Below are 26,355 nucleotides of genomic sequence, written 5' to 3'. Positions count from 1 at the left end.
GCTGACGCCACTCGTTTGATCTCACCCGGCGTTACAAATAATTCAATGTGGGCGAGTTTCAATTCGTGTTAACGTAACGTGTTAACATGTGTTCTATTAATAAGCGCCCGGGAAATTAACGTTAATGTTAAGACACCAATTTCACAAATACGGACGTCTGCAACGTTACTTTGCAATGAATTGAGCTGCGGGGCACCCTTCTGTGAGCAGAGACAAAGTGTTGGAAAGGTTTTACAGTACTTGTACTTTGGCACAGGAATAACTCATTGTGTCATCTATTGAGCACACAGCTTATGACTTTATGTATTCTGCTTGGGCGGAGTCTTGATGGGTATATACAACTGATATGGAGAAATGTACTGCATTTTCAGCGAGGCAAGGCTTTTTCTCGCCCAACTAACGGCGCGCGGTTGCCCTCCAGCCCTACATAAGCCTATGGCATATTTGCAAGTCAAAAGCAAAACCCAGGCTTTTCCGCACCTCTGATTCACCTAACGTTAACCCTACAACCCTGAAATATACGTTACCAAACGTTGGCTGGCAACGCTAGGCTGTCATCGAAGTAAAACGTCACCATGTCTGTAAATAATGCTTGCAGTTGCACTTAGAGCATGTATCTGTGTGTGTGTGTGTGTGTGTGTGTGTGACAAATTAGACCTACCTGTGTGCCTTGAAAATAAGGTGGTTCAAAATAAAGTGGCTAAATGCAACCTGTAAAATGTTTTTTTATGAATAAAAACAGGTAATTAAAATGATCTATAATTATCGATATAGACTGATATGAAAGATGTTATATCAATATACTTTTTAACTATATCGCCCAGCCCTACTCATGATATAATATAGTCTCTAGAAGTGTATGATTCAATTTTCCCATGTTCTAATCTAGTGTAAAAAAGCGAACAAACTGAAAAAAGAAAAGAAAAAAAGAAACAATAATCGTAGAATCGCAATACTTAAGAATCGCAATATATATCGAATCGGCACCCAAGTATTGTGATAGTATCGAATCGGGAGATAAGTGAATTGGCACAGCCCTACTGTCTGCGGGTGGGAAGTCGGATTAAGGCCGGATTCACACAGGATCAGGCGCTCTGCATTGCAGTTGGCAACTGTGCATGTGTCGGAGGAAGCATGGTGCTAGTCTACGGCTCTCCCCAGATCGGCAGAGGGTGGAGCAGTGGCCGGGGCAGCAGGGGGAAATTGGCCAAGTACAATTGGGGAGAAAAATGTGGGGGAAATCAGAAAAAATAGTAATAACAAAATAAAAATAATTAGAAAGAATTGTTTTTTTTTTACAAAGACAAAATTAGAGACAAATTCCTCCTGTAGATAAAGTTTGATATGTTTGTCACTAATGCATTCTTTTATTATTATTTGTTTCTCTCCATCTCTCCTTCAGGCTCTGAATAAGAGTAAGAAAGCTCAGGTAAGTCTGTCTCTGGTGGCCATGGTTACAGCTGTTTACAGTGATGCACAGCTCCCTCTGCTGGTCACAACCTGCCTGACTCTGCATGCACGCACGCGCGCACACACACACTCTGCATCTCCTATTCAATTATATTCTATTGTATTCTATTGTATTCTATTCTATTCCCTTTTAATTGATTTAACCAGTCAAATCTTTAAAAACGAATTATTATTTACAATGGTGCCCTGTTCTGTTGTATCTAAGAACTTACATTGATAAGAACTGGGAGCTTATAGGTCGTTTGTTGTTTTCTTTGTTGTTGTTTAGGAGGTGGAGGCTCTGCTCAGTGAGACAGAGATGCTGCAGGTTGATAATGTTGTTGTTGTTGTTGTTTAGGAGGTGGAGGCTCTGCTCAGTGAGACAGAGATGCTGCAGGTTGATAATGTTGTTGTTTGTTGTTGTTGTTTAGGAGGTGGAGGCTCTGTTCAGTGAGACAGAGATGCTGCAGGTTGATAATGTTGTTGTTTGTTGTTGTTGTTGTTGAGGAGGTGGAGGCTCTGCTCAGTGAGACAGAGATGCTGCAGGTTGATAATGTTGTTGTTTGTTGTTGTTGTTGTTGAGGAGGTGGAGGCTCTGCTCAGTGAGACAGAGATGCTGCAGGTTGATAATGTTGTTGTTGTTGTTGTTTAGGAGGTGGAGGCTCTGCTCAGTGAGACAGAGATGTTGCAGGTTGATAATGTTGTTGTTGTTGTTTAGGAGGTGGAGGCTCTGCTCAGTGAGACAGAGATGTTGCAGGTTGATAATGTTGTTGTTGTTGTTTAGGAGGTGGAGGCTCTGCTCAGTGAGACAGAGATGTTGCAGGTTGATAATGTTGTTGTTGTTGTTTAGGAGGTGGAGGCTCTGCTCAGTGAGACAGAGATGTTGCAGGTTGATAATGTTGTTGTTGTTGTTGTTGTTTAGGAGGTGGAGGCTCTGCTCAGTGAGACAGAGATGCTGCAGGTTGATAATGTTGTTGTTGTTGTTTAGGAGGTGGAGGCTCTGCTCAGTGAGACAGAGATGCTGCAGGTTGATAATGTTGTTGTTCTTGTTTAGGAGGTGGAGGCTCTGCTCAGTGAGACAGAGATGCTGCAGGTTGATAATGTTGTTGTTGTTGTTGTTGTTGAGGAGGTGGAGGCTCTGTTCAGTGAGACAGAGATGTTGCAGGTTGATAATGTTGTTGTTGTTGTTGTTGTTTAGGAAGTGGAGGCTCTGCTCAGTGAGACAGAGATGCTGCAGGTTGATAATGTTGTTGTTGTTTAGGAGGTGGAGGCTCTGCTCAGTGAGACAGAGATGCCGCAGGTTGATAATGTTGTTGTTGTTTAGGAGGTGGAGGCTCTGCTCAGTGAGACAGAGATGCTGCAGGTTGATAATGTTGTTGTTGTTGTTGTTGTTTAGGAGGTGGAGGCTCTGCTCAGTGAGACAGAGATGCTGCAGGTTGATAATGTTGTTGTTGTTTAGGAGGTGGAGGCTCTGCTCAGTGAGACAGAGATGCTGCAGGTTGATAATGTTGTTGTTGTTTAGGAGGTGGAGGCTCTGCTCAGTGAGACAGAGATGCTGCAGGTTGATAATGTTGTTGTTGTTGTTGTTGTTTAGGAGGTGGAGGCTCTGCTCAGTGAGACAGAGATGCTGCAGGTTGATAATGTTGTTGTTGTTGTTTAGGAGGTGGAGGCTCTGCTCAGTGAGACAGAGATGCTGCAGGTTGATAATGTTGTTGTTGTTGTTGTTTAGGAGGTGGAGGCTCTGCTCAGTGAGACAGAGATGCTGCAGGTTGATTATGTTGTTGTTGTTGTGGTTGTTTAGGAGGTGGAGGCTCTGCTCAGTGAGACAGAGATGCTGCAGGTTGATAATGTTGTTGTTGTTGTTGTTGTTTAGGAGGTGGAGGCTCTGCTCAGTGAGACAGAGATGTTGCAGGTTGATAATGTTGTTGTTGTTGTTGTTGTTTAGGAGGTGGAGGCTCTGCTCAGTGAGACAGAGATGCTGCAGGTTGATAATGTTGTTGTTGTTGTTGTTGTTGTTTAGGAGGTGGAGGCTCTGCTCAGTGAGACAGAGATGTTGCAGGTTGATAATGTTGTTGTTGTTGTTTAGGAGGTGGATGCTCTGCTCAGTGAGACAGAGATGCTGCAGGTTGATAATGTTGTTGTTGTTGTTGTTTAGGAGGTGGAGGCCCTGCTCAGTGAGACAGAGATGTTGCAGGTTGATAATGTTGTTGTTGTTGTTGTTGTTTAGGAGGTGGAGGCTCTGCTCAGTGAGACAGAGATGCTGCAGGTTGATAATGTTGTTGTTGTTGTTGTTTAGGAGGTGGAGGCTCTGCTCAGTGAGACAGAGATGTTGCAGGTTGATAATGTTGTTGTTGTTGTTTAGGAGGTGGAGGCTCTGCTCAGTGAGACAGAGATGTTGCAGGTTGATAATGTTGTTGTTGTTGTTGTTTAGGAGGTGGAGGCTCTGCTCAGTGAGACAGAGATGCTGCAGGTTGATAATGTTGTTGTTGTTGTTGTTGTTTAGGAGGTGGAGGCTCTGCTCAGTGAGACAGAGATGCTGCAGGTTGATAATGTTGTTGTTGTTGTTTAGGAGGTGGAGGCTCTGCTCAGTGAGACAGAGATGTTGCAGGTTGATAATGTTGTTGTTGTTGTTGTTTAGGAGGTGGAGGCTCTGCTCAGTGAGACAGAGATGCTGCAGGTTGATAATGTTGTTGTTGTTGTTGTTGTTGTTGTTTAGGAGGTGGAGGCTCTGCTCAGTGAGACAGAGATGCTGCAGGTTGATAATGTTGTTGTTGTTGTTTAGGAGGTGGAGGCTCTGCTCAGTGAGACAGAGATGCTGCAGGTTGATAATGTTGTTGTTGTTGTTTAGGAGGTGGAGGCTCTGCTCAGTGAGACAGAGATGCTGCAGGTTGATAATGTTGTTGTTGTTGTTGTTTAGGAGGTGGAGGCTCTGCTCAGTGAGACAGAGATGCTGCAGGTTGATAATGTTGTTGTTGTTGTTTAGGAGGTGGAGGCTCTGCTCAGTGAGACAGAGATGTTGCAGGTTGATAATGTTGTTGTTGTTGTTGTTTAGGAGGTGGAGGCTCTGCTCAGTGAGACAGAGATGCTGCAGGTTGATAATGTTGTTGTTGTTGTTGTTGTTTAGGAGGTGGAGGCTCTGCTCAGTGAGACAGAGATGCTGCAGGTTGATAATGTTGTTGTTGTTGTTTAGGAGGTGGAGGCTCTGTTCAGTGAGACAGAGATGCTGCAGGTTGATAATGTTGTTGTTGTTGTTGTTGTTTAGGAGGTGGAGGCTCTGCTCAGTGAGACAGAGATGCTGCAGGTTGATAATGTTGTTGTTGTTGTTTAGGAGGTGGAGGCTCTGCTCAGTGAGACAGAGATGCTGCAGGTTGATAATGTTGTTGTTGTTGTTGTTTAGGAGGTGGAGGCTCTGCTCAGTGAGACAGAGATGCTGCAGGTTGATAATGTTGTTGTTGTTGTTGTTGTTGTTTAGGAGGTGGAGGCTCTGCTCAGTGAGACAGAGATGCTGCAGGTTGATAATGTTGTTGTTGTTGTTGTTGTTTAGGAGGTGGATGCTCTGTTCAGTGAGACAGAGATGCTGCAGGTTGATAATGTTGTTGTTGTTTAGGAGGTGGAGGCTCTGCTCAGTGAGACAGAGATGCTGCAGGTTGATAATGTTGTTGTTGTTGTTGTTGTTGTTTAGGAGGTGGAGGCTCTGCTCAGTGAGACAGAGATGCTGCAGGTTGATAATGTTGTTGTTGTTGTTGTTGTTTAGGAGGTGGATGCTCTGTTCAGTGAGACAGAGATGCTGCAGGTTGATAATGTTGTTGTTGTTTAGGAGGTGGAGGCTCTGCTCAGTGAGACAGAGATGCTGCAGGTTGATAATGTTGTTGTTGTTGTTTAGGAGGTGGAGGCTCTGCTCAGTGAGACAGAGATGCTGCAGGTTGATAATGTTGTTGTTGTTGTTGTTGTTTAGGAGGTGGAGGCTCTGCTCAGTGAGACAGAGATGCTGCAGGTTGATAATGTTGTTGTTGTTGTTGTTGTTTAGGAGGTGGAGGCTCTGCTCAGTGAGACAGAGATGCTGCAGGTTGATAATGTTGTTGTTGTTGTTGTTTAGGAGGTGGAGGCTCTGCTCAGTGAGACAGAGATGTTGCAGGTTGATAATGTTGTTGTTGTTGTTTAGGAGGTGGAGGCTCTGCTGAGTGAGACAGAGATGCTGCAGGTTGATAATGTTGTTGTTGTTGTTGTTGTTTAGGAGGTGGAGGCTCTGCTCAGTGAGACAGAGATGCTGCAGGTTGATAATGTTGTTGTTGTTGTTGTTGTTTAGGAGGTGGAGGCTCTGTTCAGTGAGACAGAGATGCTGCAGGTTGATAATGTTGTTGTTGTTGTTGTTGTTGAGGAGGTGGAGGCTCTGCTCAGTGAGACAGAGATGCTGCAGGTTGATAATGTTGTTGTTGTTGTTTAGGAGGTGGAGGCTCTGCTCAGTGAGACAGAGATGCTGCAGGGGAAGCTCCACAGTCAGGAGGAAGACTTCAGACTGCAGAACACCACTCTGATGACTGAGCTGTCCAAGGTACTGAACACTCACTAGCTGTTTCTAAACACGCAGTGAACTCCTGCTCTTAAGCACACCTTAGTCCAGTGGTTCTCAAACTTTTTCTGTCAGGCCCCACTTTGGAGGAAGAAAATCTTTCGGGCCCCACCGCCCCAACAAAATTGAAACAAAACGGTCCAAGTTTAACTTTTATTGACATAATGACCATTCATTTCTATATTCTGGCTGTTTTGCCCTGCACATCTTTTCAAAAACAATAACAATAAAGTGCAACCTCTACAAAACAAAATAAATTCAAATATCTTAATTGTGAGTTCAAGTCACTATCACTGTATTAAGGGCTGCCTGTTTTCCACTGCAAATCGTTTCAAAACAATAATAAGGTGCAACCTGCAGAAAATAATAAGTGCAGACATTTGTGAGGACTCAAGTTTTATCAGTATTAGTGGCTGCAATGAGCCTGTTTTCCACTGCAAATCTTTTCAAAAGAATAATAAAGTGCAACCTGTGCAGAAAATAATAATAATAATGGTGAGGACTCAAGTTTTCTCAGTATTAGTGGCTGCAAAAACCCACACAGTTCTCCCAATTCAGCCCGTGTTGTGTCAGGTAACTGTCCAGAAGCATAGCTCTTCAGCTGTTGCTCTGCTTGTAACGTACTTGCAAAACAGCAAATCCTCACTCAGTGACTCCGACGTGACAAAGCGAACATAGGCGATAAGCAAGCAGTCTTTATTGCTGTCCGTAGCCTCGTCCACTTGTAAGGCGAAACGTGTGTCTGTCAGTTTTTCCGTGAGTTGTTCCTCGAGATCATTTGAAATGTCACATATACGTTTTGCAACTGTGTCATTGGACAGCGGGATAGTCTTCAATTTTGCAGCGCTGGTCTCATCCAGCATAGTTGACACCATATGGATAGCTGCTGGGAGTATGAGCTCCTCAGCGATGGTGTGCGGCTTCTTGCACTGTGCAATTCTGTATGCGACCTTGTATGACGCTAGTTGTGCTTTGCTGTTCACTGATGCCACTTTTACAAAGCGATTTTCCTGCTTGCGGTATTCACCGAGTTTCCTCTGAAAGAACCCGAGTGGCTTATTGACGAAAGTGGGGTGTGTTGTCTCCAAGTGTCTTTTTAATTTGTTAGGCTTCATGCTGTCCGCTGCCAGAGTTTTCAGACAGAGAACACAGACTGGTCTCTCCTCGTCTCCTACCGCATTGACTGTGAATCCCAGAGCAAGATAGGCGTCATCATATTTTCGTCTCGGTTTTTTTAGTTGACTGCCGCCCTCCGACTCCTTGTTTGTCCCAGCCAAATGTCTCTTCATTGTGCACTAATCTAAACTAAACAGCCTCCAGTCTGTCTGATGAATGAACGGGTCACTACGGAAGCGCGGGGTTTGTTTATTTCCTCACGGGGAAAAGAAGTCCGACCTAAAAATGGCTAAAACATTGGTTCCGCGGATTTCACCCGCGCCCCACCTGTAATACCACTGCGCCCCACAAGTGGGGCGCGCCCCACACTTTAAGATACACTGCCTTAGTCAAATGGGCTGCATGTTTAGAACCAATTCTCCGTTTTGAGCGCACTCCCGCGACTGCAGAGTATACAAATTTCACGTTAGCTTTCATTGTGAATTAGATTTTAGAATTTTGGAAGAGAGCCAAATTGGTGAGTAAACAAGTAGCCTAAACGTTTAATCGCTTCTTTTCCTCCATCTGACAGTTTGAAAATGTAATAAGTGCCCGGTATTAACGTTCACGTATATTATTTAATCGTTCACGCATTTCAATGAATTAAACGAGCAGACTCACGAACAGCGTTTAGTAGCTAAAGGCCTCTTCGCTTTGATCATCAGCCTGACGCAGCGGTGCCCAGGTGGGAGAGACCACATGAGAGGAGCCGCTCACACACGCAAATGCAGATAGGAGCGTGCATGTTGTCTGTGTTTATGTGTCCCAAGCCTGCCCAGAATGACGTGCCGAACAAATAGGCTATAGGCATATTCCCGCTGCAAAGTCGATCTCTGAGAAGAGGTATAAGAGTAGAATACGAGAGGAATAAAATGCATTTGAAACATTTATTTAGATCCAGAGCAGTAGCCTGAGGCTACTTTTCATGCGCTGGCCTGTGCTGTGCCCCAAACCACAGAGCTTCTCCCTCATGTTTACAAAGTGATGAAGTGCTTTATTGAGTCATGTCTACCAGTGAAAAACTCACACAACCGCAAAAGGTCGGTGTGAACGCACCTTAAGACCAGTGGCAGGAAAGTATCGCGGGACTTCACGAGACTTGGTGACCGAGATCACGTTTGAGGTAATTTGATCCCTGTGAGAGTCCAGGAAATGGCCTGGGGCAAAATATCACTCTGGTGGATGTTGAGGGATCACATTATTACGATATGTGGTGAAAACGGGAATAAAAATAGCTATTTAGATGCAGGAAAGACAGGCTCACACTTGGCCCCAAATCAGCTCCATTTTACAACTGACTTGGACGCTATTGATCTCAAAACAATGCTAGGACGGCCAGAAACGCCGCGGACATCGCTGGGTGAGTGGCCAAATCATAATTATTGCCAGGAGATGGGTCCAGGTTAAAAAAAAACGAAATTCTCCTTTAACATTTCATTTATTTTCATGGTTTATTCTTACATTCTTCCCATTTTCCCAAGTACCCCAGTTTGGGAAACAACACTGGCTTACATGTAGCCCATTCATGCTATGAATGGTCTATGAGCCTGTGTCACCTAGCGTCTTTTCATCAGCTCCGGCATCTTTTTTCAGTTGTTTCCAATGGGGGGAGAGCGTATGTGGGCGCACACGGACGTCTAGAGAAAGTGCGCTGCGCCCAGCGTCTTATTTTCACAGCGCTCCGGCGTTTTTGTGCGCCTGACTCCCAGCGCTTCCAGCTGAAAATATTTGAACTTTTCAGAAAGACGCTGGTGTCGGGTGCTGCTTTTCTGGCAACTTAATCATGGAGAAACGATCACAACAGAGACAGAAAGGCTCAATTGTGGGAGCAGATTGGCTAGACACTTAATATTTCTGGTGAGTGTTGAGCTAAATCACTGTATGTGTGTTGTTTGCTAATCTTAGCTGTCAGCTATCAAGCTACTACCGCACTGAACTAACGTTAGTTTCAGACTGCTTCCTTGTATATTGTGCGCTGGGATCAAACGCACTCCCAGCGTTTAGCGGTCGGAAAAAGACGCTAGGTGGACACAGGCCCTATGAATGCTTTAAATAGCTCCCTATAACTGATGTGTCTCTCATATTGACGCTGTGTCTGTGTCTCAGCTGTGTACTCAGATCGAACAGCTGGAGCAGGAGAACCAGGGGCTGAAGGACGTGGGAGGGGCCTCAGCATCTAGCCCCACCCCCAAGCCCACCTCCAGCCCTGTGGACGGAGAGCTGCTCCGCCTCCAGGCTGAGAACTCCGCCCTGCAGAAGAAGATGACAGGTGTGTCACTTCATTCACTTACAATTGCTGTCTCAATGATTCATCTTTGCAGCTCTAGTGGATTGTAAAGGTATCATGTCATTATCATATCATCATTTATCTATTTATCTTGTGTAATATCCTATTCACCTTATGTTCATACGCGGGGGTGGGCCAAATTCTTCTGGGTTGTGTTAACACTTCCGGCGGTCACGGCGCAAAATATAAAAACGTCAGAAGGAGACAGTTGTTTTTGTAGCGGACAGCGCAGGGGGTAAAATAAAGAACGTAGCCTAGGCTACTACTTTGAGCCGGTACACAGCAAGCAAGCGAGTATCCACTGTTAGCCAGGTCAGATAACGTTATCGTCGACGAGCACTTTCTTGTAAAACATACCTGGACTCCAACAAAGAAAGCTTCAGATGGTTTTCTCTCCTCCGAGCGCAGCTCGAGCCACTTACGTCTATAAGACCCGCAGACTAGGGGTGGGACAAAATATCGATACCCACGTTATCGCGATATTTCCACCCGCGATACGTTATCGATACACTGGCGCCAAGTATCGATATGTTTATTATTTTTTTTTTTTTTTTTTTTTTTTTTTTTTTTTTTTTTTTTTTTCCCAAGTTGACTTTATTTATGTTTGTAGTTGAAACAAAAACATAACTACTGTAGGCTACATGAATGGAAATGTTTGATCATTAATATCTACTTTTAGAAATTATATAGGTAGGTAGGTAGGTTATAGCCTATAGGTTTTCTTGTTTTAATAGTAATAATAAAAAGACTTAATGTGTAACTTTTCCTCCGTGGTATCGAAAATGGTATGAGTGAGTGAGTGAACTCAGAGAGTTCATGTCAATTCTGCTAATAAATGCATAATACATGATTTTTTGCCTTCAGAGGTATTTTTTTCACTTGTTACACAGGTATCGTGATGTATCGTCTTCCAATATATCGCAGTATCGCAGTATCGTGATATATCGTTATCGAGGGCCAAGTATCGTGACGATATCGTATCGTGAGCTACTCAGCGATTCCCACCCCTACCGCAGACGTTAACTAATTCCCTGGAATGCGAGACTTAATGAGCCAGTTACATGGCGTTGCATTCTTAGGCATTGCCGTTTGCTGCTTTTATTTGGTATGTTACATACAATTGGCTAAATTATTAGTTAATTCAGAGCAATGATTCAGAGTTAGATTATATTGGAGCAGCCAGCCATTTTATTTTATTTTTTTCATAATTTTTTTCGCCCATTTTTTTCAAATGGGCGTGGCTACATAAGGTGAATACTATCCTATAGTAAGTCCATGGGAATACATGGAGGCTAATGTCTAGCTTAAGCTTGGTGATGTGGCCCTTTGTTTAACTAGTGTTATATGTGCAATTCATGAACAATAATAGCAGCACTTAATTAATCTGTGCCAACGACAATAGCAACACTTATCACCTATATGTAAAACTAGGCCTATTCTTACCACCTCGTACACAGTAGCAGTGTGTCGTTATATGGAAATGCCGGTCCGCCACTTAAACTATCCGTGCAGGAACTTGGATTGGTTTTGTGTTTTTTCTTTCACAAAATTCGGTACACAGCTGTAGTAGACCCGACGTTGTGTACCGAAAAATTCCGGTATGATTAAGTGTACCGTTACAAGCCTTATGTTTATGCAAATCAACGCAATTACATAGTCGATGACGTCGACGATGTCGACGCGTCAGGACAGCCCTAATTATCGTTATCATTATCATACCATCATCATATCATTATCTGACCAGAGATGTGATTCCCCTCCAGCCCTGCAGGAGCGCTACGAGCAGGAACTGCACAGACAGACGGTCGCCCCGGGCACCGAGGGGCCAACCGGCAGCAACGGAGTCTCTGATGTCACAGCGAGAGGAGAGGAGTCAGCTGCAGAGGGAGGCAATAAGAGACTGGAACAGGTGAGACAGAAGCCGTGTTCGGAATGACTCACCCACTCACTCACTCACTCACTCACTCACTCACTATTATTCCCCAAGTGTTTATATAGTGAACTATATGGGGAATGATCAAAGGAGTTTCAGACACTACCTCACTCTTCTTCTTCTTTGGTAAACATTGCATTGTGGTATATGGGAGAACATGTAGGGTACGTTTGCTGTTCACTGGCAGTGCATTGTAACAGTAGTACAAAATGGCAAACACACTCTAGTCCACTATTTGTATAATGGGGAGCGGTTTGGAATAGAGCTCGGGAGTGTGAGAGACACAGAGAGAGAGAGACATATTCATATATATAACAGATAAGCAGCTCTGGAGAGTGAGAGACACAGAGAGAGAGAGACATATTCATATAGATAACAGATAAGCAGCTCTGGAGAGTGAGAGACACAGAGAGAGAGAGACATATTCATATAGATAACAGATAAGCAGCTCTGGAGAGTGAGAGATACAGAGAGAGAGAGAGACATATTCATATAGATAACAGATAAGCAGCTCTGGAGAGTGAGAGACACAGAGAGAGAGAGAGAGACATATTCATATAGATAACAGATAAGCAGCTCTGGAGAGTGAGAGACACAGAGAGAGAGAGACATATTCATATAGATAACAGATAAGCAGCTCTGGAGAGTGAGAGACACAGAGAGAGAGAGAGAGACATATTCATATAGATAACAGATAAGCAGCTCTGGAGAGTGAGAGACACAGAGAGAGAGAGACATATTCATATAGATAACAGATAAGCAGCTCTGGAGAGTGAGAGACACAGAGAGAGAGAGAGAGACATATTCATATAGATAACAGATAAGCAGCTCTGGAGAGTGAGAGACACAGAGAGAGAGAGAGAGACATATTCATATAGATAACAGATAAGCAGCTCTGGAGAGTGAGAGACACAGAGAGAGAGAGAGAGACATATTCATATAGATAACAGATAAGCAGCTCTGGAGAGTGAGAGACACAGAGAGAGAGAGAGAGACATATTCATATAGATAACAGATAAGCAGCTCTGGAGAGTGAGAGACACAGAGAGAGAGAGAGACATATTCATATAGATAACAGATAAGCAGCTCTGGAGAGTGAGAGACACAGAGAGAGAGAGAGACATATTCATATAGATAACAGATAAGCAGCTCTGGAGAGTGAGAGACACAGAGAGAGAGAGAGAGACATATTCATATAGATAACAGATAAGCAGCTCTGGAGAGTGAGAGACACAGAGAGAGAGAGAGACATATTCATATAGATAACAGATAAGCAGCTCTGGAGAGTGAGAGACACAGAGAGAGAGACATATTCATATAGATAACAGATAAGCAGCTCTGGAGAGTGAGAGACACAGAGAGAGAGAGAGACATATTCATATAGATAACAGATAAGCAGCTCTGGAGAGTGAGAGACACAGAGAGAGAGAGAGACATATTCATATAGATAACAGATAAGCAGCTCTGGAGAGTGAGAGACACAGAGAGAGAGAGACATATTCATATAGATAACAGATAAGCAGCTCTGGAGAGTGAGAGACACAGAGAGAGGGAGACATATTCATATAGATAACAGATAAGCAGCTCTGGAGAGTGAGAGACACAGAGAGAGAGAGAGACATATTCATATAGATAACAGATAAGCAGCTCTGGAGAGTGAGAGACACAGAGAGAGAGAGACATATTCATATAGATAACAGATAAGCAGCTCTGGAGAGTGAGAGACACAGAGAGAGAGAGACATATTCATATAGATAACAGATAAGCAGCTCTGGAGAGTGAGAGACACAGAGAGAGGGAGACATATTCATATAGATAACAGATAAGCAGCTCTGGAGAGTGAGAGACACAGAGAGAGAGAGAGACATATTCATATAGATAACAGATAAGCAGCTCTGGAGAGTGAGAGACACAGAGAGAGAGAGACATATTCATATAGATAACAGATAAGCAGCTCTGGAGAGTGAGAGACACAGAGAGAGAGAGACATATTCATATAGATAACAGATAAGCAGCTCTGGAGAGTGAGAGACAGAGAGAGAGAGAGAGACATATTCATATAGATAACAGATAAGCAGCTCTGGAGAGTGAGAGACACAGAGAGAGAGAGAGACATATTCATATAGATAACAGATAAGCAGCTCTGGAGAGTGAGAGACACAGAGAGAGAGGGAGACATATTCATATAGATAACAGATAAGCAGCTCTGGAGAGTGAGAGACACAGAGAGAGAGAGACATATTCATATAGATAACAGATAAGCAGCTCTGGAGAGTGAGAGACACAGAGAGAGGGAGACATATTCATATAGATAACAGATAAGCAGCTCTGGAGAGTGAGAGACACAGAGAGAGGGAGATATTCATATAGATAACAGATAAGCAGCTCTGGAGAGTGAGAGACACAGAGAGAGGGAGATATTCATATAGATAACAGATAAGCAGCTCTGGAGAGTGAGAGACACAGAGAAAGGGAGATATTCATATAGATAACAGATAAGCAGCTCTGGAGAGAGAGACACACAGAGAGAGAGAGACATATTCATATAGATAACAGATAAGCAGCTCTGGAGAGTGAGAGACACAGAGAGAGAGAGACATATTCATATAGATAACAGATAAGCAGCTCTGGAGAGTGAGAGACACAGAGAGAGAGAGACATATTCATATAGATAACAGATAAGCAGCTCTGGAGAGTGAGAGACACAGAGAGAGAGAGACATATTCATATAGATAACAGATAAGCAGCTCTGGAGAGTGAGAGACACAGAGAGAGAGGGAGACATATTCATATAGATAACAGATAAGCAGCAAGCCTGGCTGAGAGCACCTGTGAGCTAATTGTGTGATAAATGTATGGTATGGTGTTTATTCTTAATCTCCGAGGGGAAACATGGTTTGCCACCAGAGCGAGTACAGATACACAATAACAATAACACAGTAGAGAGAGAGAGAGCCTCACAATGCAGAGCTAGCAGTGTTCATTAAAGAACTTTACAGAAGCAGGAACAAAAGATCTTCTAAATGGCTCAGTAGAGCACCAAGGCATCAAAAGCCTATTACTAAATGAACTGCGCAGGGCATTAAATACATTATACAAAGGATGGCCTTCAAAACAAAGAATAGAGTTCAGTTTTCTCCTTGTTCTCTTGGCTATAATCATCTCCAAGGAATCAGGGGGAAGGCCGATCACTGAGCCAGCCTTTTGAATCATTTTGTTTATCCTATTTATCCTATGTATGTATATCTACAGGTATTTTAAATATCCATTGTTTGGTCTCTCTGTCTGTCACCAGGTGGAGGTTAAGCTGGACCAGAGAGCCGGCCAGTTCAGTGGTGAGTCTCTTACAGCTTACAGTGATTTTACAACGCGCCGTGCCGTAAACCGCTCTTAGCAGTTGTGAAATCACTGTAAATCATGACCTCTTCATGACCTCTTCATGACCTCTTCATGACCTCTTGGCTCTTAAGCTGGAAACATACTTGTGCGTCGGCCTCGACTTGGAGCCTTGCCACCGTCTGCTGGCAACAGCCAGACATACATACTCGAACGTCACTTGGCTGCAGTACACCTCCGAAACACTAGGTGGCTTGTGGTGCACTCATGTCCATTACATATGACGCCATCGTGTTGTTTACCAACTAGAACTTGCAATCATGTTGGCGAAGTTGACGTTTTATGCTATGATGCAGAAGGCTTTGCTAGATGAGGAACAAGCATTGTTAAATGAGGAAATGGCGTTTCCTCGATGGGCACTGTACTGTTTTCTATTGCACTGTCCTGTATGTGAACGATGGCTAATAAAGTTGTCCAAGAAAATCATTGCCGTCTTCCCCTCTCACAACAAGTACGTCAGTGGATATACGTAGGCGGCCCAAGGCGACGGCCAATCACAGCTCTCGTGCTGTTCACATCATGTCCGCGTCGGCCAATCACAGCTCTCGTGCCGGTCACATCATGTCCGCGTCGGCCAATCACAGCTCTCGTGCTGTTCACATCATGTCCGCGCCGTCGACGCCGCCTAGTCACATTTTCGAGGAGCTGCACGCCAGCTGCGCCGCCCGCCCCTCAGCGCATCCGGCGAGGGCTTTGACGCACAAGCATGTCAAAGGTTTTATTGCTTAATTTGAAACCTGGCTTATTTCCGGTCAGCTGTTGTATTAGCAAACAGGAAGTAAGCTAGGGGCAATTTAGAATGTTTATTTTGTGGAGTTAAAAGCGTCTCTAATCCCATTCCAAGCTTTGCTTCCTGCCGTCTTGCTTTCATTCAGTGTGTCTGGCCTTCACTGCTCTACACAAAGTTCTGATCTAACCATTCTTTCATTGTCCATGAAGTACTTTCTTCATGAATCAATTAGTTTGTTTTCTCTATAAAATGTCAGAAAATGGTGAATGTTTTTTTTCTTAAGAAATTACTTAAATCTATTAATTGATTCTCAAAATATTTGGGGATTAATTTAATAGTTGACAACCATTGACAGTATATATATATGGACCAACTGAGTAGGGCTGTGAATCTTCACTGGCCTCATGATTCGATTCGATTACGATTCAGAGGGCTACAATTCGATTTGATTATGATTATCGATGCATCTCGATGCATCTTAAATCGATGCATCACTTTTTTACCCCCAATACATGATTTATTTTTTCTCACTTTCTTTTTTGCATTGTATTATGATCCATAATGAAAATAAACAACTGCATCTACTTCCATTATATTTTATTTGATTATTATTATTATTATTATTATTATTTTTAAATAATCGATTTTTGACATTTGTGAATCGATGCAGAATCGTGCACGTCCGCATCGCGATGCATCTTATAATCGATTATTTTTGACACCCCTGCAACTGAGTCCATTGGTTTTTGATACTTCAAAATGAAGCTCAAAGCGCTTACTTCCGGGTAATGTTTCCTGGAGCATTCTGGGATATCTGTTGAACTCTGGTGTGTGGCCCAATTCCAATCCGCCCCCTTACTGACTCAAGCCCTTAGAGGCGCGTTCACGTGAAGGGAGTGAGGGTTTAGGGATGTCCCACAGTGAAATGGCAAAGTGAATGAGGGCTCAGAGTGAGCCCTTTCTGCCCCCTTACCGTAAGGGAGCAGCTATGGCCACTTACGGAAAGGGAATTGCCCACAATGCATAGCGTTGTGATGTATAAAACGGGGAAGGCTGCAAATATCTGTCAAAAAAATAAAACAACACGCGCGAAACGAACGCGGTGTTTGCGAGTGCGCTGGAATGCCTTAATTGACAATGAAACATTACATTAATAGGGATTTCAGATTAGACAAAAATATTATATCAGAGGAATGCAAGTACCGTAGTTATTTTACACAATCCTAGAATAATCATCGATCATTTCTATTAGGTCTACAATTGCAATCCACAACTTTTTTGATGAATGAGAAATAGTTTTACCGAATCTGTATTGTACAGTATTGACATTGTGTATAATGTTGGGTGACATGTCATTATTATGCTTATTTTAATTATAATTACACATGTTGCAGATTGCAGATTTTGCAGTAGGCTACATTTATTTTTAAATGACCTGTTGTCCACTCGGAGCCAGAGCCTGGATGAGAACAGACTCATCAGGGAGTCTATTCCTCAAAGTGTCTTGACAATAAACAATATATAGCGAACCCCAAACGTGCCAGAGTCAACATCATCTTGTCAAGTGCAAAGGGCTCTGCTGTCCCAATCCTCTTATTTATCCAATGTGGATCCCTTCCACACTTGATGATTCAACCACTTTCAGATGGCGGCCATTAGAGGGTCTGAGGGTTCAGGGCTTGAGTCTTTAGGGGGCGGATTGGAATTGGGCTTGTGTCTCCTATAGTCAATACTCCAGCCCAGCCTATTAGCCCCTCTTAAGCCTCCATAAAGTCAAACCCTTTTCAAAAATCTATGTTATTTTGATAAACTGACCTCCTAACGGGCATCTATAGTAACATGTGTCTACTAACATTATTAAAACATCATAAAGATAACGCTGTTTCTGATAGTTTGCTAAATTACTACTCGCTAATCTGCTACCGAGCTATCTGGCGAGCTTCTTCTTCTGCTTCTTCGAATAGCTTTCCGGCAGACTAGATGCCTTGCGGCACATTGCTGCCTCTACTGGTCGCAAGTGTTACTGTTCTTATTTATCCAATATATTTATTGTCTATTTCACTCAAAATGGGGCTATAATTTAGAAAACGGAGACCATGAGAAAATGAAAAAGACTTGAAATTGTTTTTTCAGACCATAAGCTCATTTGGAAAGTGTTTATTTAAGACACAGACCGAGAGAGAAGTCGAGTCATTTTCCCATTAAGAATAATGCGTAGACATGTCCTTCCGGACCATAACGAGACCTCCATTTTTGCCTCCATAACCATCACTCAAATGGTCATTTGTTTATTTTCTTAACCCCGCTGCAGAAATACAACATTCACCATTAGCATCATAGATATATTAAAGCATGCGTTTATTTGGAAGGTATAAACCCACGTCACTTCCTGGTTCTGCCGCCCGTCCGAGCAACATGCAGAACATTGTGTCGGTGTCAGGTTTGGTAAATGTCTGGTGAATCTCAGCCCAACTTTAAAGGCCAACTTTGGTATTTTTCAACCTAGTCCCTGTTTTCATCACAGTGGTCAGTGGCAGAGAGAAGCACTTTAACTCATTGATACCTGATGCAGCATTTGCGTGTATATCCCTCATTTGTGTGTGTATCCCTTTAAGACCGCGAAGGTCTTAAAGGGATACACACACAAATGCTGCATCAGGTATCAATGGGATAAAGTGCTTCTTGTGAAACAGTGCTGGTGGTGGTGTTATATGATACTCTTTTTTTATCCTCAGGTTGATTATAGGGTATTATTTATTATTTATTTATTTCTGATACACCTGTATCCTCAGGTGTCTCTCAATAAGGTTTTTATCCTCACTGTTGTCTAATGCTGTCCAGGTTGAAAAATACAGAAGTTAACCTTTTAAAGCAGAAACTTTAACTTGTTTAAAACTTTAACTCTTCTTTGATCAAATGATTTGTGTGTGATGAGATGACTGGCTGTAGCTTCACGTCCACCACGTGTCTCTGTAGCGCTGCGTTCAGACTGCAGGCTGCAAGGCTGCAAGCCAGAGGAACCTGGGACATGTAGCCAGAGGAACATGTAGCCAGAGGAACCTGGGACATGTAGCCAGAGGAACCTGGGACATGTAGCCAGAGGAACATGTAGCCAGAGGAACCTGGGACATGTAGCCAGAGGGACATGTAGCCAGAGGGACATGTAGCCAGAGGAACCTGGGACATGTAGCCAGAGGGACATGTAACCAGAGGGACATGTAGCCAGAGGAACCTGGGACATGTAGCCAGAGGAACCTGGGACATGTAGCCAGAGGAACCTGGGACATGTAGCAGCTACAAAACTGAAGTTCAGCTGGAGCCGAGGGAAGGCAGGAAACAAGTCATCTTCATAAAACTCTGGACGTGAGAGCAGATTTACACAGTTTGCGTCTGATGAAAGGTTTTGATTCATGGAACCAAACATTACCTCCAGTCCAGGACCATAAAAACCCTCTCCTAAATGAGCTGCGGTTCTTTTGAGATTTGGAGAACTCTCAAAGTACCATACTGTCATTGACATCCCCAGAGCCTCTTCAGCCCAAAGTCTGAACGTGCCGTGACAGAAGCCTTGACCCGCGGGCCAGCCGCATGTCCAGACAGCTTAGAGAGCTAGAGGACAGACAGACAGACAGACAGACACACACACACACACACACACACACACACACACACACACACACACACACACACACACACACACACACACACACACACACACACACACACACACACACACACACACACACACACACACACACTGTCTGCTGAGAGGAGCTGGAGCTCTTGTCAGTGTTGTAGTCGAGTCTGAGTCCTGGACTCATTTTCAGGACTTGTGACTCGATTTGGACTTGAGGACTGATGACTGCACTCACACTCAGAAGTTGAAGAGTTGAGGATAGAAGAGACGAGGACTCGGACTTGTTAATTGATAAAGTTGTTGTTGTTGTTGTTGTTATAGGCCCAACTAATTTGCCATACGATATTGATAGCTCTATTTGGTGACTTTGACTCGAGACTCGACTCGGACTCGACATATAGTGACTTGACTACAACACTGGCTCGTGTGTCCACAAACTGTCAGGGTGAGACTGAAGACCAGGATCTGGACTTTCACCTTGGTGGAAATTGACTGGTGCAGAAATCTGTTCTTTTCTGGCTGAGCTGCAAAGCCAACACTCCATTTCACTGTTTAGTTGATTATAAAAACAACAGTTTGTTAAAGGGACACCAAAATCCAAAAAGACATATTTTCCCTCTCACCATGCAGTGCTATTTATCCATCTACATTGTTTTGGTGTGAGTTGCCTGAGTTTTGGAGATATCGGCTGCAGAGATTTCTGCCTTCTCTCCAACACAATGGAAGTGGATGGCACTCGGCTTGTGCTGCTCAAAGCAACAACAAAATGCATTTGAAAAACTCAACAGCAGCGTCCACAAATCATGACCTGGTTACTCAAGATAAGACCTTGTTGCGAGCAGGTTCATGTAGGAACTATGTTCTATTTTCAACTAGGGATGGGCAACAATTTTTGAATAGTCGTTTTAATTATTAAGATCGATTTTTATTATTAAAAATCAAAAATCTCTTAAAACGTATGTTTTCCATTGTTTTTACCGGCGCCTGTCTCTTTAAGTGCATGGCAAAACCACAAGTTTGTCCAAGTGATGTTGCCGTAGCTGCTGTGCAGTGTGCACTCACTCACGCATGTGCATAATGCAGACTATGGAGCACATTGTTTAACACATTGTGTTAAACTATTAGGGCTGTGCCGATTCACTTATCTCCCGATTCGATACTATCACGATACTTGGGTGCCGATTCGATATATATTGCGATTCTTAAGTATTGCGATTCTACGATTATTGCGATTCGATATTACGATTTATTGCGATTTTTGTTTCTTTTTTTTCTTTTCTTTTTTCAGTTTGTTTGCTTTTTTACACTAGATTAGAACATGGGAAAAGTTGAATCATACACTAGAGACTGTATATTATATATCATGAGTAGGGCTGGGCGATATAGTTAAAAACAGGGGCAGACTGGGATCATAATTCAGGCCGGGCATTAGATACCAAGCAGGCCAGGCCGATATGGGCCGACGCGCGTGAAATTTGGGCCGTTTGAAGCCCAATTTGGGCCATTTGAAGCTCAATGTGGGTAGTTTGAAGCCCAATTTGGGCCGTTTGAAGCTCAATTTGGGTCGTTTGAAGCCCAATTTGGGCCGTTTGAAGCCTAATTTGGGCCAAGTCCAATTTTACAATGAAATGCACCCACTTTAACCCTGAAGTGTAATTATTACTTCAGACTAACTAATAAAGTAATAAAACCACTAGTAAACCAGTAGGCGGCGCCTGGCCTGCTGTTCAGTGAGTGGCCTGACTGCGGGCACCAAAAAAAAAAAAAATTTTTTTTTTTTTTTTTTTTTTGCTTTTGCGATTATCGATTCTTGAATAAAAGATCGATTCAAATATCGTGACATTAAAAATCGCGATACTTAGGTGAATCAATTTTTTTCTCCCACCCCTATAAACTATATTACAGCAACTCTCAGCCACAAGGAAAAGCTTTCAAGGCTCGTTACTGCATGAAGAAAAGCTGTTATTCTGTCTATTGTTGCCTGGGCCATCTCGGCTATGGTCGGGAGGCTATGCTAACGATGCTAACGTGGCTAACATAGTCTGGCTGCCTAATGTCAATGGAGTGCCAAAGTCTCTCCCTCTCCCTCTCCAAGGGATTTCACGTGCCATTCATTTAGACATTTCATAAACATTGCGTAAAATGCTTATCCACCTTATTTTTGAATGCCCCGCTGTAAAGTAGGCGTGTCAAAATTAATCGTTTAATTGATGCATCGCAATGCGGACGTGTGAATCGAATCGAATCGTTGACAGATGAATCGTTGAATCGTTTATGTTTAAATTTCTGTTGACATTCAGATTTTAATGCACTTTCTAAGTAAAAAAGGGACTTGATATTTATCTGACTGCTTGTATTAATTGATGAAAAGTAGCCATGTGCAGTAAAAATATAGAAAATTGAGGATTTGATACTTGGAGCTGCGATACTTTGAGCTGTATCGTGATGCATCGTTGAATCGAATCGAATCATTGACACATGAATCGTAATCGAATCGTGAGGCCAGTGAAGATTCACAGCCCTACTGTAAAGTGATTATGGGTGCCAGGTCTAGAACGTGACTGATTGTTGCAGCTGGTTGTTAACGTTACTTGTTGGCAGAGGGTCTGTGGCGTTCGTAGCCTATTCGGCGCATTTCCTCCTCAAACTCCGATGCTGAAAAAAAAAGAAAAAGAAGCTTGTCACAAAGAAATAACACTCGTTTGACGACTTATTTGAGAAAATATAATAATGTTATCTATCACATCCACTAACTTGTCGAACAGTGTTTTTGCTAGAAATGCCCAACCCTATTTTCAACCGAACTATACCCGCTGACCGCCTGCCTCACCGTGCAAAAGGAAGCGTGCATCTGTGGATGATCTTGATGATCTTGATTTCCAGAAAGAGACATTTTTCTGTTGAGTTTTTCAAATGTATTTTTGGACATTTTGATCAGCACAAACGGAATATGCTGTTTACATGACCTGCATCAAATTCGGAATATTGTCATATTCATGGAATACAGGTAGTGGAATATCAGTTAGGGAAGCACCGATGGGAAAACTTTGGCTGATAGCGATAACCAATATTAATATTGCTGTTATGGCCGATAAGCGATATTGTTGATATGATCTGTATAAAAACAAGTTTCTATAATAATCTAAATTTGGTACATACTGAAAAACACATGTAAACACAAGTAATATCTTACTTTCTTTCCAAAACATTTGGAAAAGCCTATACATCTATAGATTTACCGCATTGTTTCCTCTCATTAGGAAAATATTGATATAGATAACAGATATTAACATTGCTGTTATTTAACATCTGATACACGACATCAGCCGAAGCCCGATAGCGATATGATTGCTGATATACGTATGGTGCATCCCCCAATATCTGGGACACTCCTCTCAGCCAGCTGGTGTAGGAAGTGAACCGTTCTCTTGGCCAGTGATTGGCGAGTGGTGGATTCACCCTTCACCAATCAGTAACGACTTTGTGATCACCGACGGCACGAGGCGCAGCCCATTTTTCGAACCACTCTCTCATTGGTGCTACGACCTGTCACTCATTCAATTTTAACCCCCCCTAGACCCTCCCTAAAATACCAGCTGTGGCTGTGAAGTGGCACAGACTCATGTAGTGTGCAGAGTGCAGCGATTCAACGTAATATTTGAGTCTGGGGAGAGAGTAGTGTGCATGTAAACACAGTCACGACACACACAGCAGGACTTCACACACTGACAGAGGCGTTTGACTTTGCAGCGCGGTCAGAAAAGCACACCTTGGATCAGGTGAAACTCCTCCCACAGACCTCAGGTCAGATAGAGTCCTGTCTGGGTAGCATGTGTCTGGCCTGATGGAATGCCCCTGCTGTGTGCTGCTGGCGCCCCCTTTAGGCCGGTCAGAGAAGAGCGTAGAGGAGATTGTAGCTAAGCAGTCAGAGCTAGGCAGCTGGCCGCCTCTGTGTCCAATAACACACTGCTTTGGAGCAGAGCTGGAGATGAACATGGTGCTGACCACAGAGCAGGAGGAGAAGAGACTGCTGAGAGAGAGGCTCCACAGTCTGGAGGTACGCACGCACGCACGCGCACACACACACGCACGCACACACGCACGCACACACACACACACACAGGAACGCACACACGCACACACACACACACACACACACACACACACGCACGCACACACAGGAACGCACACACACACACGAGCACACAGGAACGCACACACATACACGCACGCACACACGCTCACAGGAACGCACACACATACACGCACGCACACACACGTGCACGGACGCACGCACATACACACACACACGCACGCACGCGCGCACACACACACACACACAGGAACGCACACACACACAGGAACGCACACACACACACAAGCACACAGGAATGCACACACATACACGCACGCACACAGGAACGCACACACATACACGCACGCACACACGCACACAGGAACGCACACATACACGCACACACACACACACACACACACACACACACGAGCACACACACATGCACACACACACACACACACACACACACATACACACACACACACACACTAGGGCTGAACAATTTTTAAGAAATATCTAATTTAGATTATTTTGACTGATGTTGCAACATAATTTGCGATATTAGAGGGAATGATCATTATTCTCTTTTTCATAATAAAAAGCAAAAAAAAACTTGAGATGAACCATCTGGTTTTTGAGGGGGTCCTAACATGCAACAACAAGATTCAAATCAAAAGAGACAAGACAGACGAAACAATCAACAAAGAGACAATAGAACACTACAACTATGGCAGTTAACACCCAAATATCAGTTAGATAATATAGCAAAAATAATAACTACATGTGTATCTTATTTGAGGTGAACTGTATAGAACATGTACAGTAGTAGATATATATATATATATATATATATATATACTAGAGATGGGATAGTTAACGCCATTAACGGCTGCGTTAACGCGAGACTCTTAACGCGCGATAAAAAAATTATCGCCGTTATTTAATCTTTTTTTTTTTCTTTCTTTTTTTTACCTTTATTTATACAGGGGGAGTCTCACTGAGAGCAATGCTCTCTTTTTCAGGAGCGCCCTGTTCACATTCACACACATTCATACCTGGAAGCTGTCCAGTACAACCACAGTCTGATCTGCTGGCCACTGAGCAGCTCCACTGTATTATTATTATTATTATATATATTATTATTCTCAAAGTTGTCTGGTAGCAGGGTCCACTTATATTGAGCAGGCCATGATGATTATCACTTTAGAATGGAACAGGTATGTAAGCGCGGACATTTATGTCTGCCTCCCCCATCCTGGCTGCTGTGGGGGGGCGTGAACAACCGAATAAACAGAAACCTGTTCACAAGGACTTCTAGTCATTATTTATGTTGCACACACATATTTTGAATGGCTTCGACAGACTTCAAATGACCCATTTTAATCTAGATTAATCTAGATTAATGACCAGGATTAATCTAGATTAATCTAGATTAAAAAAATTAATCTATTCCCATCTCTAATATATACATACATACATACGCACATACTTATATATCATCATACACATTATGCACACATAACTGCACAATTATACATTCACACGCTTGCATCACACAGTAATCAGATATATGGAGGAATAATAAGGAAATAATCATAAGAAACATCTGCAATATACATAAACATATATGTATACATATAGTAACTATACATAAACATATATGTATACATATAGTAACTATACATAAACATATATGTATACATATAGTAACTATACATAAACATATATGTATACATATAGTAACTATATATTAACATTAACATATATGTATACATATAGTAACTATATATTAACAACATATATGTATACATATAGTAACTATATATTAACGGAAACAGAAGCACGTGGACTCAAGACAAGAAGACAGACCTTTTTTAAATATGTGAAAAGATGTAATGGTTCGTATGTTTGGGGGTCATTTGTTCCAGTCTGAAGGTGCTTGAAACATAAAGGCTCTCTTTCCAATTGTTTTCCTAACTGCAGGAATAGGAAACATAGAACTGTGAGGACTGTCTTAGCTGATATGTTGAGTAGGGAACCAATAACTGCTGTTAAAATTAAAATTTATAAATTAAAAAATGTGTCTTGTACTGAGTGGCGGCCAAAGTACAGTATAGTATAGAAAGTGCTGATGTGTCCTCTCTGCCTGCAGGCGTCCAAACAGACAGAGATCAGCAAACTGCAGGAAGAGATCACAAAGGTAAACAGGAAACACACACAGAGATCACAAAGGTAAACAGGAAACACACACAGAGATCACAAAGGTAAACAGGAAACACACACAGAGATCACAAAGGTAAACAGGAAACACACAGAGATCACAAAGGTAAACAGGAAACACACACAGAGATCACAAAGGTAAACAGGAAACACACACAGAGATCACAAAGGTAAACAGGAAACACACCACAACAGGCCAGCACATGTGACTGATTGAAGGATTTCACTCTCAAATGGAAAAAGTGACATCTACTGTTAAGAGAAGAATGGCAGCACAAAATATACTTTTGTTATGGGAACATGTGGGCTAAAATGTGAAAAATTAAATATGTCTTTAATTCTGATTGTCTGTCTGTCTGTCTGTCTGTCTGCCTGCCTACCTGTCTGTCTGTCTGTCTGCCTGTCTTTCTGTCTGTCTGCCTGTCTTTCTGTCTGTCTGTCTTTCTGCCTGTCTGTCTGTCTTTCTTTCTGTCTCTGTATTTCTGCCTGTCTGTCTGCCTGCCTGTCTTTCTGTCTGTCTGTCTGTCTTTCTGCTTGTCTTTCTGTCTGTCTGTCTGTCTGTCTGTCTTTCTGTCTGTCTGTCTGTCTGTCTGTCTTTCTGTCTGTCTGTCTGTCTGTCTGTCTGTCTGTCTGTCTGTCTGTCTGTCTGTCCTCCAGCTGTCAGACAAGCTAAAGAAGAAGCAGGAGAGGTGAGCAGCCTTCATCATGATGTGGTTTTGGTTTATTAGTTTTTGTCTGAACAGACTCACCCATGTGAGTCATTGCTTTAATGGCCACCGGGTGGCAATAGAGAGGCAAAGTGACCGCCTACTTCCTGCTTCAGCACTGTACCAGAGATTTTTATCCGCCATTTATTTTCCCATAGACATTTTGTAAAATGCTTATAAAAATAGTTTTACT

At 42.8% G+C, this 26,355-nt stretch overlaps 1 protein-coding gene across 1 annotated transcript in view; it reads left to right on the top strand.

Annotated features, from left to right (window-relative positions):
* Positions 1-26,355, top strand: part of gripap1 (GRIP1 associated protein 1) — an 87,210-nt gene that overhangs the window by 5,250 nt on the left and 55,605 nt on the right. Inside the window, exons 4-11 of the mRNA XM_083657020.1 lie at positions 1,403-1,429; positions 5,894-6,001; positions 9,281-9,443; positions 11,225-11,370; positions 14,690-14,729; positions 23,042-23,214; positions 25,388-25,435; positions 26,113-26,144. Of these exons, the coding sequence (XP_083513146.1) occupies positions 1,403-1,429; positions 5,894-6,001; positions 9,281-9,443; positions 11,225-11,370; positions 14,690-14,729; positions 23,042-23,214; positions 25,388-25,435; positions 26,113-26,144 (737 nt within the window). The remainder of the gene's footprint in view (positions 1-1,402; positions 1,430-5,893; positions 6,002-9,280; positions 9,444-11,224; positions 11,371-14,689; positions 14,730-23,041; positions 23,215-25,387; positions 25,436-26,112; positions 26,145-26,355) is intronic.

The sequence above is a fragment of the Poromitra crassiceps genome (genome assembly GCF_964638095.1).
Source record: "Poromitra crassiceps genome assembly, chromosome: 20".
NCBI classification, from domain to species: Eukaryota; Metazoa; Chordata; class Actinopteri; order Beryciformes; family Melamphaidae; genus Poromitra; species Poromitra crassiceps.
This window is presented reverse-complemented; position numbering and strand designations above follow the sequence as displayed.